Consider the following 19,004-nt stretch of genomic DNA (forward strand, 5'->3'; position numbering starts at 1 on the left):
ATTTGTAATGCCAGCCGTGCAGGACTTAAATGACCCCATATTTCTAAGGAAAGCGCTATAACATGTGAATAAGACCCAGCGGACAGCATAAAAAGACCGACACAACTGCACGAGGCTATCACAACCATAGAGGCACAAACGGCAGCGTCCCTGTCTGGGTTTGGGAAGGGGAGTAACGCGTTGGACGAAACGAACAAGGAGCTATGTAGAATCGAACGCGTCAAAAGTGCACTTCAGATAAACTTAACCCCACCCGGTAATTTAGTGAACTTTTTCAACATCGACATGCTTTTGAATTTAAAACGTTCAACAAAATCTTTCTTCGGTATGTTGGTGTTATAATACACTTGTTTTCCTCACCGCTGTTGCGACGTTATATCCATATCTCTTGCATTTTTTATCGTAAGTTTCTGCACTCGCACAATGTCAGCCATTTTGTTATTCTGCGCAACTTCCTCTGCTTTATGGTCAAGTACAGTCGTGTATAAGGTGACTCATCCTTTTGATTTGTTTATGTTTACATTTCAAAACTTAGGGCTATGTTCAGAGCCTTTCTTTGTATCAGTTGCATATTTTTCCAAGATGTCTGCCATTTATTTATTAGCACGTTCTTTTTTGTGGCGGTCACATGACTGCCTTTCAATTTGTTGTCACTGCCATCATTTTGGTTGGCACTACCAACGTCTAAGGCATTGCCATCATTTTTCTTGGCAGTAGCGTTTCGGCAACCTACGGTGTCTGTGCGAATATAAAAGCGCCACGAATTTCGTTGGCAATCAGTCTGAGTGATGCCTTTGTTCAGAGCAGAACCACGTTCCGTTCGATAAAGTAAAAAAGCTGAATTTTAACTGAAATAATAACGATAGTAACATTATAGAACTGCTTTATGTAATAATTACTCAGAAAGCATTTAACTTATGTCTTGTTCGCCACCAAGAGCCGCAAATAACTATATTTAACATTTATAAGTATTTTTTGAAAATGATTTTTTTTATAAAATTGATAAAGGCCTACATAACTAACATAACATACATACATATTGAAGAAGTAAAGAACTGACAACTGTATTGAGCAAGTAGGGTGACTTCTGTGTGTTATCTCGCTTAGATTGCCATTACGATAACAATAATAAAATCGTTTTGTACTACAGAAATAACACCGCTAGGTTCATGGTAAATAAAACAAACCAATTATATGTAATGTAATACGATTTTTACGGAACGTGCGCACCAGCGAAGACATTGTGACCTTTAATAAATATTTTGATATAAAAACATAATATTTCAGTACGAACAATTGAACAAAGATAGAAGTATAGCCGATATTCAGTTCGTCCGAATACATCGAACTCCCGAAGGCCCAAACACAACTGGCAAACCTAAAGCAATCATCGCCAAATTTAAAAAAAAACAGTGACAGAGAAAACATTCTTTAAGTCGGAGTAATGTTTAACAAACAGCGGATTGGTCACTATACCAACGCACAATATCCCCCGGAAATGGAAGAACGGCATCGCAGCTTGTTTCCAGTGCTAAAAAGTTTCAGAAATGACCCTTTTGTCGAGGCCAAATAAAGTTAAGTTCGGGATAAGTTATACGTGTGAAACATAATTGGAATACGGATCAGTTAGAATATACAAGAAACAGAACATCCCCTGTCTAGCATATGAACCGCGACAACCACTACAACAGAACAAGTGGGCGCGTGAAAATGAGCCGCGACAGCCACAACAATCTCGCGCGCTCGAATTTCGTACAAATCGATTTGGAGCTTTTGGTGGCGAGCAACAAACCGACAATCAGCCGCGCAGAAAACCTCTGCACGAAAGATCTCCAAGATCCCTCCGTGAAAACACGGAGTTGAAACGCCCTCGTGACGAAAATGAAGATAGCTAAGATTCCCTAGATGCCGACGGGCCTCAAGAAACCAGAATTACCTTTGCTAGTTCGGATCCGTCCAGCCGGCTAACGGTCGTCCGATTGGCCCAAACAAAAAGACGGACAGGGAAAGCATCAGACCGTAAACAGTGACTTAAATAACTCTATATACAATATTGGTAATGTATGCTTACAACGACATGGTCTCAATTTTCTCTCATTGAATGCCTGCGGCTTAAAATCAAAACATATCGACCCCGAGTTTTTCAATTTCATTGAGAAGTTTGATCTAATTGGCTTTCAGAAAACAATAACTGAAAGCTTAGACATTATTGAATTTAAGAATTTCAATTTATAATTCAAACACAGGAGAACGTTTATGACCATAGACCCAGGCAATCATGTTGCAGTCTTATGAAAGTATTCAATTGAAGTGGTCTATTAGTTTGCATTTTTGCCAGAGTTATATTAACATGTCATTTTAAAAAATAGATCTGACGAAACCAGATTTCGATCTCGGTACTAAAGTATGTAGGCCAGTGGCCAACAGCGTAACAATAAAAAACAATACATAATTGCCCATATTTGAGGCAAAATATACTTGATATGAATATAAATCATATACTACACGATTCGTTAAATGACGTTTAATTTTGATTGATCTGTAGTTCCTAAAAATGATTTATCATATAATGTTTTAATTATTTTACAAAAATTAAAAACTAAGACTTTGACATAATTATAATACTTCTATCCACAGTACACTTGTTTGTAGCATATGGCTATCCCCAGTCCACAAAAATACTATACCAAGTCCATATAATTTGCGCATATCAAGGCTGTACCTTAATAAGGAGCAACTTTTCACAGACAACATTTATATCAGTATGCGCAGTTCAGAAAATTATGTTATTGTACTGTTTAACTTAATTCCAAGATGTATTGAACATTAGTGTAATACTTGAGCGAGCTGTTACGTTTCAGAAACTAATATTACTGCTAACAAACAAATCTTGGACTTTTCGCAAATTTACTGGTTGGATAAAAAGTCTGACTATAACAACAAATTATTCATTATTTTTCAAACTTAACAATAAGCAGATATATCATGTAAAATGTTACCGCTGGTACACATAAATATTGCCAGATTGCGTTGTTAACGTCTCGCTAGGGCTACAATATCCGGTGTACGATGATCCACCGTGATAGCCCATCAATTTTTAAAGTATCCACTTACAGTTCAATACACGGTTCATGCACTTGAGGAAAAATGACTAATATAATTTTCTCGCTACTTCGTACTTTCGATTTGAAAACAAAACAGGGACTAGTTTACAATGGATCAATCGAATAAAAGTATGTGATTTATATTCTTTTTAATGAATGAATGTATACCCTAATTATTTTTATTATAATGAATTCAGTTATAAATTAGTGATAACTTTCGTCTATGTATTACAAACGAATTTACTCCAAGAGAGCGACGTCCGTTAATTGCAGGGAATCAATCAAACAAAAGTATGTGATTTATATTATTTTTTATCAATGAATGTATACCCTCATTATTGTAATTGTAATGAATTCAGGTATAAATAAGTGAAAACTCTCGTCCAGTGAAATTAGTGAAATTTTTTCATTCGTTACAAACTAATTGAATTTTCTCCAAGAGAGCGACGTCTGTTCATTTGTAGTTTACAGGGAATCAATCAAATAAAAGTATGTGATTTTTATTTTTTAGTCAACCAATGTTTACCCTTCTTAATGGAAAATATGAATATGTATTTGATATACGCAACTCGATTATTAATAACACAAGTTAAAGTAAATTACAAATATAAATCTCCCTCACTTCTTCCAATGTTAAAAGTAATAAGAATATTAACAAGAATATTAAGTTTTTATCTTTTGCCCTATTCTTTAGTTCTTGACATTTAAATGTATATATTGTTACTTTAGTTTACCATATGTTTAGACACGTTACATGACTAAATGTATAACTTTATGTATTAAGACGATGTTTAGCCGTATATGTCTAATAAACTGTCTGTTCTGTACTGTTCTTAATATTATTATAAAGATGAAACTTTGCAATACAGAAAACTCAACATTATGCCAATTATCAAATTGTCCCTAATGGGCTCAAAGAAAATTCAGGATATTAATATATGGACAGTTTCGGTTGTAAGCTAAATATGTTTCATTCTATGCTTATCTGTTTACATTGTATTTTTGTTTTTGTTTTACATTGTATAAGCCACACATACCAGGTCATGATACGAAAGGCAAGCAACGCTAAACACCATATACAAGGTTTGATTGTTCAATGGGTACAAATATCTTAACAATGACGTCTTTTTGTCTTACTTATTTATCGTCTAACTTTCAACCGAAAAATCAATAAAATAATTTTTGCGACGAAAGTATAAGGTACTAAAATAATCTTATATTTGTTGCCATTAAAAAAAACGTGTATGCAACTCGTTACGGAAATGCCAGATCTCGCTAAATGTAAATTTTCCTAATCATCATCGTTTCATAAATGTTTGTGTAAAATAGAAATTCGTGTAAAATTCATTATATTTATGTAGAGTAAGTACCGCAGCTCACATGGTCGTTGATATCGATTTTTGCTCATAGTAAAAGCATATCAAAAGATAATTCTGAAAACGAAAAAAGTCATCTCCTATCCTAAATTCAACGAAGTGAGTCTAGACTGACAATGTATTTAAAAAAAATACATGACATTACTGAGAGTGTATACATTAACTGTATATCTCATTTAGTCACATACTATAAGGAATACATAATATAAGGATGAAATTTGATGCGGGGTGCAATGTTAATGCACGGAATACGAGTTTTCCTTATACATGTATTTGCATTGCGACTGGAGTTTACATGTACGCTTATGCTGGTTTTTAAGCGAACATAATGATATCAATATCAAATTATATATCAAATAATATCAAATTACGCAATAACTCTACAATTTTACCCTTCCAGCATGAGTACAAACCCCACTAGATGACGCAGTGTAGTGCATGCGCTATTCAGTGCAACGAGGAAGCACGCAGTTGTCCGAAATGCCTCAAGGTATATACATCTCATTTAAACCATCATTAGTAATCATGGAAAATTTGTTTTACAATTGTATTCATTATTCGATTACAACGACCAATGGTTATTGTTATGGGCCCATTTTCAATTAGATAGCTTCGTCATAAACATTTCTCTTCTGAAGGGTGCTCTTAAGAATGTAATTGAAACCGTTGTTAAACAATGAATGCAATCTTATACAACCATTAAGTGGGTGCCCCTGAACAATGTAATGTAAATGAACTGCATACAAGGAAGAAAATATATAATTGAGGAAAAATTCTTAAGAAGTACACAATGAGTACAAGCATGAAGACAGACGTATCGGTTTGATTGAAACCATCAAATATGGTGACTGATTTCTGCCATTTCGAAAAATTCAAATGTATGCCAAGTGACGGTGTTAACAAGCAAAGTAAAAGTGGTGGGGTGAAAATGCGACAAGTTGCCGGACGAACAGGTGAACAAACGACAATACAAAAATTCGGTATGTGGAGGAGAGGAAATTCGAATATGCGTCAAGAGGCGGGGCGAAATTGCGAAAAAAGCAATATGGGGAAAACTAAGTCACGGGCCGAAAATGTGCCAAGTGGCGGAGCAAAAAGTCGAAAAATGTGCAAATTCGAACATGCGTCAAGTACTGAGACGAGAAGCTGAAAGTGTGAAAAGACGAAAACGCGAAAATTCGCCAAATGTCGGGGCAAAATTCCGTAACATTTCTATTTGGCATTTTCGCTCCGACATTTTGCCCGCGACTATGTATATATTTTCATATGACCGATTGCGCATTTTCGCAGCGAAAACGGAAAACACGAAATGGCAGTAAGCAGCTAGTATAATCAAAGGGTAGTTTAATGGAAACTACAGAGACAATCCCAGAGGTATAACATCAACAAAGTCCTTGCTTAAAGGCACAAGGCTACAGCATATCTTACGCTGATCCAGAGACAAATAACCTACACACCTCATAGATGCACCACATATGTATAAACATATATTCATTTATAGATACTAGGGTCACCGACATAAACTTGAACACTTAAATAAATAAATGACTTCAAGGGACCAGAAAGTTTAAACTTTTGATTTTCATTTCAGACATATTGCTCAAGCTGCAACCTCTTAAAGCACAAGCTAGAGGCATCAACCGGTCGACGGCGAAATTGTAAATGCTCACAGCTCATCGCTCTAAGTATGTTATAAACTGTCAAATATAATGCAAATGTTATTGAAATTGCAAAAAAAATGGAAAATGTAACTCTAATACAAAAACGGTCATGTAATCGGTGAATTTCGATTTTTGTACCATTGACCCATCCAAATAAATATAAAAATCACGCCTCAAATATTAATAACGCAACGCCATAGCGCCAGGACTGGTCACGCGGTAACCCATATCTTTTCCATATTGGGTCAATAATTTTAATATTGTACTAAAATGGCGTCTATTTTCCGATTTCAATGAATAAATGAAACATTGATCAATGTAAACAGGTTGTCGACTTGATATGTACGATAAGGAGCTAGAGGGTGACTCGATATGGGATATACGGGGCGCATGACTCCATATATGGTTTTCTTCGCCCCGTATATCCCTTATCGGGTCACCTATTAGCCCCGAAATTATCAATATACGTATATGTTCATTTTTTAGAGACGACTGACCATGTCACTAATCCAAAAGAGCAGACCATACATAATAAGAGACAAATCCAAGGTAGACAATTATATTGTTCAGAAAATAAAATTTAAGATATCGTTTGAATGTATTTTTGTTGTGCTTCATATCCTAATTATAACTATCGAATATTAAAATTATTGATAATCACGGTTTAACTCATTGTTTGTTTATTGTACGATATATTTCACAAAACTATTTTGTCTGTAATAAGAGAACTATTTCTGCGGTTTAAGGGGCAAATGAAGTCTCAAAGCCAAACGGTACTGGCAATTTGGAAAACAATAGGGAGTTCACTGGACAAGCCCTTAAAGATGATACCACCCCAGAAAAGCCCAAAGGAATGCAGTACACGGCAATTAATCCCAGTAAACCTCCGGAATTGTCACAACAAAAGGCCGGTATAGCACAAAAAAGAGGGGTTTCGATACCACCGGGAAACACAACACCTGGAAGACAATGTGCGGAGTGTGAATCTGATAGTAAGAATGACAACAAATGTTGCCGGGTGGTACCAATGAAGTCTCAATTTAATTCGGGAAACTCTTCTTGTACATACTGCAACAAAAGTTATAGTAACTCATCGAATTTCGAATTGCAAGATTCGGAGGACAGTTATTCACTGGCTGATTTTTCCGATGATGAATTAATCGCAGAAGACCTAAACATGGATAAATTCGATGAGATACCACCTTATGATGAGATCCCTTATGCCTTGATATGGTGCGGTGTTTATGATGAACAAAGCATTCGAATAGCTCAAACGAAGCAGATGCAGAAAAAGCTGTTAAAAGACTTTCAAAAAGAATCTAAAATTCCTTCCAGAGTTAACAAAAATGGACAAATACAAAAAGTTCATCAAAAACATAAAGACACAGAAAAGGAATTGAATGAATTGATGAATGGCTTAAAGGATATTGCCGAAGAAAATTCGAGTAAGAACAATGAGAAGCCAGAAAATGCATTGTTTGAGACTAGGCAACACCAGGAAGCTGAAACTGAAACTGAACAATTACTCTCTAAACCATTGCAATCTACTTCTATGAAAAATGAGATTTCAAATTCTGACAGCGAAAACCCACCCTTCAGAACTTGTTCTGAATCTCTTGAAACGACACGAAACAGTAAGAAGAGTACTGCATATAAACATAAAGGCGACAATTCTAATCATTATTTGAAAAATAATGAATATTATTTCAAGAACACGGGTTCAACTATCCCAGAAACAAAGAAAGACGTTAAAAGGCCTCCGTCACCTATAGCTATCAAGTCGTCTTCAGATGGAAAAAATACGAAATCAAATTGTCCCAGTTGTAGGTATGAATCGGAACAAGAGAGAAGTATGCGGGAAAAGCGCCTTCAAAAGTTTCAGCAAGATCGAAAGTCTGCTCGCGCGGGTAGTCGGAATACCCAAAAACTAGATAATAGGGATCTCGCTCCGAACACAAAGCCTTTGTCAAAACCAATTAAATGTAAAGCTTTTAAGCATAAATCAGCAGTCGAAGTCCTAAACCAAGAGCAGGATGATAAGCATGACAACCAAACGCACCACGAATTGCCTTGTGAAGTGAAACAAGAGAACGTGTTGAAGGTCCGTGATAATTCTACGAGAACGGTAAAAGCGGACGAAAAACCAAGAGAAATATTAGAAACACAACAAAACTCGTCATCAAATGATATTGATTCAAATGATGACAGTGTCGTTCCTACTGCTATGCGAGCACTGCATATCTCCAAAGGGAAAGATAAAGCATCAAAATCTGTACGTGATTCAAATGATGACAGTGTCGTTCCTACGGCTATGCGAGCACTGCATATCTCCAAAGGAAAAGATAAAGCATCAAAATCTAAACGTGATTTAACTGATTCATTTTTAGGCAACATACTAAGCAAAGCAACAGATAAAATCAAACCAGCGTTGAAGGGAAGCGAAGAGCAGAACGAAAACAAAAGTTATTTCTTATCAAGCTTTGGTACTAGCAGTTTGAAAGAAAAAGTAAGCAAGCCATGTATGAGTGATAAGGAAAAGCAGACGTTTATTGACACCATTGAATCTACACTTGAGAAAAAAGCCGAATCTCTTCATTCTGCGTTTGAATATTTGAGGAATAAACAATCCAGACTTCCAAAATGCCCAGGTAATATATTGATCAAGATATGATCATTTAGAATAGACGCATTCAATGTACACGATGTAATTTCGATCCTTACTATGACTCGTTTTATGTGTGGACTTTATCTTGAAGCTTTTCTCATTATTCACGATAACGAAGTTAAAAATAATTTCAATCGAACAATGGACAGACAAAGACCAACCTTTATATTTAATTTTCAGCATGCGGGAGTACAGATTGCAAAGAAAAAAACGGAGCAGTTCAAGAGCTGGTAGTTGCAGCAAAAAAGGAAGGATATGAGGTCCATGATGTCTGTCCTGATGGCAACTGCATGTTCACGGCCCTTGTTGATCAACTTGAGGTACACAAGTATAGTCAAATCGTATAAAAGACTATTTTATATATAATAGTATGTCATTTTACTTACCATTGGTTCGATTTAAGTTACACTTATTCAATTAAGCTCAATTATAAAGACTATTAAATGTTGACATAAATCACTCTGGAGTTCATAACCTGGACAGACACTAAAACTGGTTCTTTTTGAGAGACCATGTCAAAGAAACCCTGGTGGGGGATCGAGCCCAAAACCTCTTGAGAGAGAGGCGGAGACCTATACCACTAGACAACTATGACCCTCGAATTTTGGTTAATTTAATTGATAAACGTATCGCTGCAGATCCATTTGATTCAGAGTAGAAAAGTTTGCTTTTTGTGGGCTGTATATACTGTATAATATTTTATATTATTATTTATATTTATTAAAGTCCGTTATTGGCTGAATTGCTGTAGTATGGGCATTACTGGTACTTACAACCAAATATTACAATGTCAGTGTCAATGTCTTAAAAATTGAGACGCATTCGTAACCTGCTAGCGGAATTAAGAAACTTCGTAGGTAAAACAATATCAGTTCTGAAATAACACCATAAATAGTATTGTATGAAGATGACTTCATTCTGGGAATTGCCACATGTATCACAACTACATGTATAAAATATTTGAAGCAACAATCCTCGAAAGATTTACAGTTTCTTTTTCCGGTATATAATCCAGCGATGATAATTGTAAAAAGATAGTTATTTCAGATGTATGGCGACACTCGATTTGATGCCAGATCATTGCGAGAAACAGCGGTCAACTGGCTGAAGGAACACCCACGCCTAAACGACGGGGAGAACACACACTTCCAGTCGTTTATGGACGAAGACTGGGATGCATATTTGCAACGAATGGTTGGTTTATTAATCCATTCTACAGAGCCTAGGGAAGACAAAATGGTTTATAAAATTATAATAGTTATTTACTTTTGTTAAAAGTAAAAACACATTGGTCCATGTGAGTATCGAGGCAAATTCTTGATGAAAATTCAGAAAATATTTAACGTGTAAAGTTTTATTCAAATAAAATGGTTTTAACTTTCATGATTTAGATTTTGGATGGAGAATGGGGTGACCATCTACAGCTCAGAGCTGTGTCAAATGTTGTGGGGAGTACAATCAAAGTGTTGAGTACTCGAAACAGGGACGTTGTTTGGAAAAGTATCCCCTCAGGGATAGATACACATCCCAGTGACCGCGTGCTTACCATCGGCAACGTCAGCGAACGTCACTATTCAAGTCTCTGGCCATCAGGTGCAGTAAAACTATACCATTTCAAATCACATGCAAAATTGATAATCTGGATTTTCTGATATTTTTTTGTTTTCGATCTGCCAAAAGCTATTAAGTACGATAAAATATCCATAATAAATAGAAAATTACAATGAAAAGCCAAGAAGATAAACAATCTTGTTAAGTGGAACAAAGGTACGGCACAAACGTTACTGAACGAGAGACATAAACATACACACATATATTGCCATGAAGTAGAAGATTATGAACATTTTTTACAGTGTTCTTTTTTATCCACTTTTTGGAACACCATAAATTCCGTGTTTTAAAAAATGTGGTATAAACAAACTTCTATACAACATTAAATACATAATGATAGGATACAAGATATACCAAAAAGAATATAATTGCGTCAATATTGTACTGAGCCAAATTTGCTACTGTATTTATAAAACATATTTCATTAGTGATAGGAGAGCACAACACAGTGTTATTTTGAATCATTTATTTTACAGACTGACTTTACATACGTTCTTAAAGAAAACAAATATGAACGTTTGTTTTCTGAATGAGTTTATTAACAACATTAAACACATTATCTAATATATTGAAGATATGTATATTCATGCCAATGCTATGGATTATTATATATGTATTCTTCTTAAGAAATAAACGGACTGTGAGTAATTGCAGTTCCAAAGAGAACAAACAAACATTCACACACCACACGTAAATGTACAAATATCAAAAACAGACCATACACGCACCACACCTGAATGTACAAACATCAAAAACAGACCATACACGCATAACAAATGAAGGGATAACCGTCATGGAAGCGACAGTGAAAGAAGAGTGTACTGGAACACGAGTTCATTGGCGGTATAATATAGTTTATAGGCATATTGCCTCACACCTTTACATTGATAAATAATTACACAATTAAAACTATAATCCTCATCGGATCAGCATCAACCCGGAAACAATGAAGAATAAAGTAAAACTTACATATAAACGGATAAAATAATTTCAAGTTCTCAATACCATGCTCATTGCAGGAAGAAATCTTGAATCATGGAAGTTTGATAAGCAATTGCCGTTGGAAGCACAACGCCCCGAGAGGCTGGACACTTATAAAGGTACTTCTGAGTAATAACGGACAAACAGGCATTAAAGGTTGTAAATATTGTCAGAGTGATGATGTCGTTGGTGGCGATGGTGGTCGATTCGCCGTTCGAACTTGAAAAGGACTTACATTAGAAATAAAAAATAAATTTCTTCATTTTGTCTAGTTTACAACATTATGATAATATGACCATACGAAACAACTTTAAACGAGCTAAATTTCTTTTTAGGAAAATATTCCATTTAGTTTGAGCAACATCAAATGATTATGTTGTGGAATATGTTTTAATAATAAATATCAACTTCTCCGCGGAATAAGAAAATTTATTGAAAATGTTGTTAAATACAATACTCGTCTTAAATGGAATTGTAATGGTCATGCCATTATCTATGTATTTCAGACACAGCCGAGGTGGCCATGTTTGCCAGTGATTATGTTGACCCAGAAAGCGGTGTGCCTTCATGCCATTTGTCATTTCTTCTGAATGCTGTAGCCCCACGACGTACAGTGTTAAATGTATCTGCAATAATATCGTTGGACTTATTAGATGGAATCAATAGGCTTATTGAACAAGTAAATATTCGTTAATATATATTTACACCTCAACTTTCATTTCTTCAGTGAATATTTTCCGATGAACGCAAAATCTCTTCGGATATGTTTGGATCAGAAATAATTACGTATTGATATAAATAGCGTATTAGTGTTTGTATATATGCATATACAACCATTTTGTTGTATATGCATTATGCTAAATATCCTGTTTAAAGTTGTAAACGGACATGGTGATCATTGATGAGTTCATTTGTTTACATGCAGGATTTAAAATATTAAACGAAAAAATGTTCTAATGATGATAATTCAGCGTCGGTTAGGTCAATTGATTTTATGTTATTTTAAACCCAATTGATGATATGTTTCGAGTGACGCAGTCGAATTCAGCGTCCCTATGGCAGCTGATCATATGATAATAACACCCATCTCAGGATATGTCTTGAGTGGTGAAGTCGAATTCAGCGTCACTATGACAACTGCTAATATGTTATATAAAACCCATCTGAGAAGATTTCTAGAGTGGCGCGGTCAAGTTCAGCGTCAAATATGACAATTGGTAATATTTTATATAACGCCAATTGGGGATATGTATTTCCCTAGTGGCATAGTCAATAAGGTCATTGACAACAGACTCGCAGTAATCTTCACGTCAACGGAACCATTTTTGGTGTGTCTCGCTACAAGGTCAATGTCGCTGTTTCTTAAAAAAAAATCCTTGTTAATTTTGAAACTTGATAATCCCATGTAGTATATTCATGCCTCCGTATTACATAATTGTGTATTCATATCTTTGAGGATTTTAAAATTATTCCTCAATGTCAAACAGAATTCATTTGTTTGCTCTAGACGTGTAACTGAATTTAGGTGTCTAGTTTCTCCTGTTGGTTACTTGGTTTCTTTTGCGAAAATGATTCCTGTTAAAGTAAAAACAGAAAATTGTTTTAAGCAAAAGATTGGATTTTAATTAAGCTTATGACAATGTTTACAATTAAATTAAAAAAGAGTTTGCGTGTTTATTGTAAAACTGCTATGATTACCTGCATATGTGGCAAGATACTTTACAAACAAAAAAAATGTCGCTTTCACTTCACAAAACCCATTTTCGCTGACGACGTCACGTTTAAAGAATAATTTAATTTCCTATTATCTAATATTTTTATTAAGCTTTTCGGGACTTGAGCAACCACTTAACATGCATGCAGATTTTGAGGTATATATAATAACAGAGTAAATATATAATGATTCTGATGGTTTTTCGCTTGTATTATCAAATACGAATGGTAATAAGTCATCGTTATACTCTAAGTGCTATTTTTATTATTTGCAAACAATTGATCATCGCCGTTGTAGAAAATTTACGATACTAACTTTATAATTAATCCAATTGTTTGTGCATTTTCAGTGTAACTTTCCAAAGGAAACAGTTCCAGTACCAGTCGGTAGTATTACAGAAGGCACATTTCATCCATCACTTTGCTGGCTTGAGGGAAAAGAGGACGAGATGCAAACTTGGCTTAATTCCTGCATATTAATTAAACTTCAGCTATTGAAAGATATTGTTTGGGGAGAGGAAGGATCATATTGTCACTTCGGATATACAGGAATTATAAACACCAGTCAAACCATTCATGGAAATATGCGTACATTCCACGACAGTTCATATTATCGGAAACGTTCATCAAATATTCCGTTTCTGTTCAGGTGTACTCAACCCAAAGCTGAAGGGTCAGTTCCAATGATGTTAGAATATTGCGTCCCCATTTCGAAATGGCCAGATCAAGCTAGAGAGTGGCTGATCAGAAAGCGATACCAAAACTGGCCCCCGCAACACATAAGATCTGAAATTGAATCAAAGGGCTGCGTCCTGTCAGCGTCGTGTCACCCTGCAAGTAACCTTCCACATATTGAATGGAAGTACTTATTTGCAGAAGCAGAGACGATCTTGTTCAAGGAAGCACTTTCTGAACATCAGATGTATTGTTACCTGATATTTCGATACTTTTGCCTGCAGAAATTTAATGAAGTGAAACTATTCAACATAGACATTCCGAACAGCATATTTTTCTTCAGTTGTGAAAGAATTCCTTGTGAAGTGTGGGAAACGTCTGTTGCTGGATGCCTTATATTTATGATGTCCGAGCTTCAAAGTGGAATAAGAAAACGGGGAATTCCACATTACTTCATAGCAAAGAACAATATGATAGATCATTTCAGTGAGGAGGACATACATCTAGTCGAAGAGAGATTGTGTCAGTTTCTTTCACAGCCATTATTACATATTCGAAACTTAAATGAAAGTTTGAATGAACTCAGAAATTGTGCTTTCGTTTTTGAAAGGGTTAGCGACGATTTGAAACATTTTTCAAACGTGAAAACGTCAACACTGCAGGTGTTTATACCATGCCAGATTGAAATAGCCCAAAACTTCATTAGACACTTTTATTACGAGAGAGGTCTTGAGAAACTGAATGAAGCTTTCCTAGAGCGCTTGGCAGTAAGTACTTGTGATGACAGCATGTCATTCCAAGTGTTTCTACAAGCTGCATTTAGCGGACTCGACTTTGCTGCAACAGTTTGGTTTGCCTTATTCGCAGACAAAATGCTTCACGGTCAACTCTCCAAAACTTTAATGAGGGAAGTTTGCTCCGATCTACACCTACTGCGAATAGATGAAGTACTGCCCAAGGACGTAGCAGGCGTTTACGCTGAGTCAGAGGTACCGGTGTCATTTACGTTAGCGTTCGATTCATTTTGTCACGATTACGCAGCCTTCCTTGCGTTTGCTGAGAAGAAAACAGAAGCCATTATCGTTCTCGAGTTTTGCGCAAAGAAGCACAGGCTATATCAAAGCCACCTGAAGGAAATGACTGAGGCTGGAATAGTCGTTGAAAGTCGTGCATTTAAGGACGGGAACATGTTCTGTGTGTATGCAGCGATTTTCGCACTTTACAACAAGGAGCAAGAGAATGAGAAATTCTGCGAATATTCGGACGAAGCAAGTGAACTCGTGAAACGGATGAAAAGGGGCTACGCATTGTCGTGGCTTAGCATGGTATTTGTAGTGCTTTACGGCGAGGCAGGTCTGAAAAGACTAGCGGACCAGCAGACGAACTCCATGGCTTTTGATATAGAAATGTCCAGGACATTTTTATATTGGCCTCTCCGCTACTTGATGGCATAGTATGTTTGGTTGATAAACATGACATTCAAAACGGCTAGCAGTCGTTTTCTAAAATCCAATATACAAAGTAAAATTGAACATTAAAATTATCATTTTGTATAACTATTTTGGAATTATTGATTCCAGGTAAAGTAAAAGTAAATTAAAAAAATGAATTAAAATTATTTTTTTTCAAATCTATTAAATGAAGTTAAGAATCAAATCAAGCAAATTAAATAAGCTTAAAATTCAATTAATATTAAATTCCAACAAAATAGATAAAATATTAACGTAATTGGATCAATAACATAATGATAATAGAGATTAAAAAAAAATATGAAAAGAATTAAGTTGGTGTTAAATTAAAGTCTCAATTTAAAAAATTGTAATAGTATCTGATGTAAAAATCAACTGCATAGAAACCACAAGTACTTAGAAGGAAATAAATAATGCTTAGGCATTCATAATCTTCAATATTGCAGTATATCGTTGTTGCTGTAATGAAACTTCTGCTTTAGAGAGCTATACTTATTGAGAATTTTCCCGTGCCAGAATATAACATCGTAATCAAATCCCCAATCTTTTCATAAATAGGTTCATAAATACATTCTTTAAACGCAACATAGTCAGTCGTCGCTGTGCTCAACCTTCTTGAAAAGTTTTTTTTTATTGATTTGTTTGATTTGATTATAAGCGTAATTTTATTTTATTCTATTTTATTTAATTTAATATTAATTTACTTTGCCTTTAGTTTGCTTTTATTTTAACCTAGTATTTGTATTGTCACAATGTGTCCCTCGAGGCTGAGAGTGGTCTAGTGGTATAGGTGTCCAACTCTCACCCAAGAGGTTGTTGGTTCGATCCCCACCAGGGGTACTTTCTCATAGCTTCTCAAAAAAAGGACACCGTACTGGTTTCTGCCCAGGAAACGGACTTGAGAGTGATTCTATAAGCTATCAGCTTTCGTCACAATCCAGCTAAAAGAAATAGTATAAACCAATGTCTCCCTATATTTTCGTAAAATATATTCAGTTTTTATCATATTGCATTTGATTTGCTTGTGTCGCAATAACGACGGGCAATCATTGGAGCCACAATATTTGATATGCTTTGAAAAAAAACGTTCGAAACCTTTCTTCGTTGTAATGCCAATGAGTAGCAAATGTATGTAGACGGTAAGTTTGGTCTGTAATATTTCTAGAGTAACTAGATAAGATTCTTGTTACATCTTACTAAGTGAATTTCGCAAATGATAAGTAAATAACCAGTTTTATAAATATATTCATAGATAAGTGGTAACACGAAACTTATCTTGTTTAATGTAAAATGAATAAATATATTTGAATTTCAACATGGTTTTTCTGTAAATAAAAATTGGTGTTTTAATGGTGTTACTTGAAATGTATAGAAATGTATGTAATAATTTTTATTTATTTGCTGAATTTTTAACATAATTTTTCACTAAATGTAGATCTAATAATGATTTACAAACACTTTTCTGAAGCAGAAATGTCACAGCTTTAGCTGCATGTCTTACTGAATGCGCATTACAATTTCATGTTTAAAGCTGCACTCTCACAGTTTGACCATTTTAAAAACTTTTTTTATTTTTTGTCTTGGAAAGTGCAAATATTTGCGTAAATATCTGCAAACCAATGATATAACATTGCTGACAAAAAATCAGATCGTAGATTTTCATATTTCCGTTCGAAAATTAATGCTTAATGGCTTAAACCGTTACTAACGGTTTAAGAAAAATCAATAACTCATCATTTTTTGTACTTAAATATAAAAATCTGCGATCTGATTTTTTGCCAACAGTCTGATATAACTGGTTTCTTTGGATTTTCGCAAACATTGGCTCGTTCCATGACAAAAAAATGAAAAAAAAAAATGTCAAAAGGTTCAATCTGTGAGAGTGCAGCTTTAATGCAATATATATGAACCAAATAGGGATTTCCAATTGCGCGAAATGATGTATAGGTTAGCGTTTGTTGATACACATTCGACACATTAAACCTGGTCAGTACCGACGCATATAGGGTGACCAGTTTAATTTATGAATGCATATTTACCAAAATAGCCTCATAGTGTTTAAAATCATGTTTTGTCTACTAGCCCATGCTCTTTTTTAATTTACTGATTCAATTTCTGAAAATCAATAATGAATTATTGCTCTATTATACCAAAATTTAAATAATGCAGATTTGTAAAAAAATCACATCTATAAAAATATAATTTCGAACACTCACTACTTTTTTGATAATAAAAAATATTTATCGTTGAAGGACGTTTTTTAAGACGAACTTGCCGTTATGAAATTGAGTGACTTCATTAAACGAATGCGTTATTTAATCTATTCGGAACTCCTCGGCCATAATCTCGAAAACAACCTCGGATGTAAGTCGGCAAGTCGGTAGAAGTAGTTCGTATTTTTTGAATTATATCATAAGTTAAATGATTTTAAGCTTGTATTTATTGATCTTAGTTTAAATTGATTGCCAGTGAAGTGTATTATTTCAAACATAATTAAGATTTCCAAGGGTTAAGTCAATAAGTTTCACTGCTAAATTAAATTACTACGCGAACTACTTGCAGCGGACTTCAACATACCGATTTCAGAGTATGTTAACCGTTCATTTACATCCGGGGTAGTTTTCGATAAAAATGGCCGAGGAGCTCCGAATTTATTCAATCATGTTAAGCATACACAAGAGGCGTGTCTAGAGGAGTTGCTGTGTTAAACTGATATCTGAACAATGAATTGATTCAAGAACAAATACAGACGTAGCAAATCAGTGTCCTCAAAGTTTGACTGTTGTATTCTTGCGTGTTAAAGTTTGATCGTATTATTCAACATAATCTCTAATATGAGGAAGAAACGACAAATGATACAGACACTTCCGTAGAATAAAATGCAACCTAAGCTGAGCTAAGCGGTTTGGTTTTTCTAACTTACCACCAAAATGTTTGGTGACTCATCACACAAGGAAAATAAACTGGGCCGATGTGGGCGGAATCAATTGCTAATAAGCGTAAAATAAAAGTATATGTTTAGTAGCTCTAAACCCATAATGTTTGGTCGCTGCAAACAATATCAAAGGAATTCACGAGTTGAAAAACTAACTGTAAAGCTGTGGTTTAGTGGTAACAAAGCAACCTTTCTGTAAACAAATCCGAAAAAAAACACGGAAATATCCACTATGACGGATTTATCACATGAGAAACTTTCGATGCGGACAATATTTCCCACAACTTTCTGAGTGGTATTTACTTCGCCATACCCGGTATGCGTAATCACGAAATTTGTTGACGTCAGAGCATGAGCACTGTACGGGCGCTCCTTGTGGATGGCGCCGGCTTCGAACAGAACCCCCAAAATGGGCTCCAAACCTGGCAAGAGGAAATGGAAGTTGCCCCCCCCCCCCGCAACATAAAGTCAAAATGATGCATTTTGGTTTAATTCAGGAATGTTTACCATACTGACATGAAATGTACACTTTGACTCTTCTTTTTTTTTCTTTTTTTTTGTGGGGGGGGGGGGGTTGAGATAAGGATGCTCCCCCCTCAAAGCCTGGATCCGCTTGTGCATTTTCTTCCATCTGTAGCCCTTTCCGTACTCTTAATTAGGTCGAATTAAAGTTTCATCAGGAAGGAAGTTAAGTGTATATTGTGAACGAATGAACACATAATGTTATATAAAACGTCAGGGGTTTTTTGCAAGCCCAAAGTGCATCGATTTCAAAGTATCCCCTTACTGCTCAATACACGGTTTAAGTACTTGA

General features: G+C 35.2%; 1 protein-coding gene across 3 annotated transcripts; it reads left to right on the forward strand.

The window, feature by feature from the left end:
* The first annotated feature begins 3,132 nt into the window (after positions 1-3,132).
* LOC128233950 (uncharacterized) lies at positions 3,133-16,481 on the forward strand. Of its 3 annotated transcripts, none has more exons than XM_052947851.1 (11): positions 3,133-3,233; positions 4,881-4,970; positions 6,072-6,165; positions 6,628-6,690; positions 6,888-8,789; positions 8,987-9,126; positions 9,854-10,000; positions 10,198-10,399; positions 11,437-11,517; positions 11,905-12,077; positions 13,462-16,481. In XM_052947851.1, exons 2-11 carry the CDS (start codon positions 4,902-4,904, stop codon positions 15,238-15,240), a joined length of 4,650 nt encoding a protein of 1,549 aa, XP_052803811.1. In that variant the 5' UTR covers positions 3,133-3,233; positions 4,881-4,901; the 3' UTR covers positions 15,241-16,481. The 3 variants fall into 3 exon arrangements, with proteins under 3 accessions (XP_052803811.1, XP_052803813.1, XP_052803812.1); XM_052947852.1 differs by lacking the exon at positions 3,133-3,233 and adding an exon at positions 3,255-3,395; XM_052947853.1 differs by lacking the exon at positions 6,628-6,690.
* The last annotated feature ends 2,523 nt before the right edge of the window (positions 16,482-19,004 follow it).

This window comes from Mya arenaria, chromosome 5 (assembly GCF_026914265.1).
Source record: "Mya arenaria isolate MELC-2E11 chromosome 5, ASM2691426v1".
Lineage (NCBI taxonomy): Eukaryota > Metazoa > Mollusca > Bivalvia > Myida > Myidae > Mya > Mya arenaria.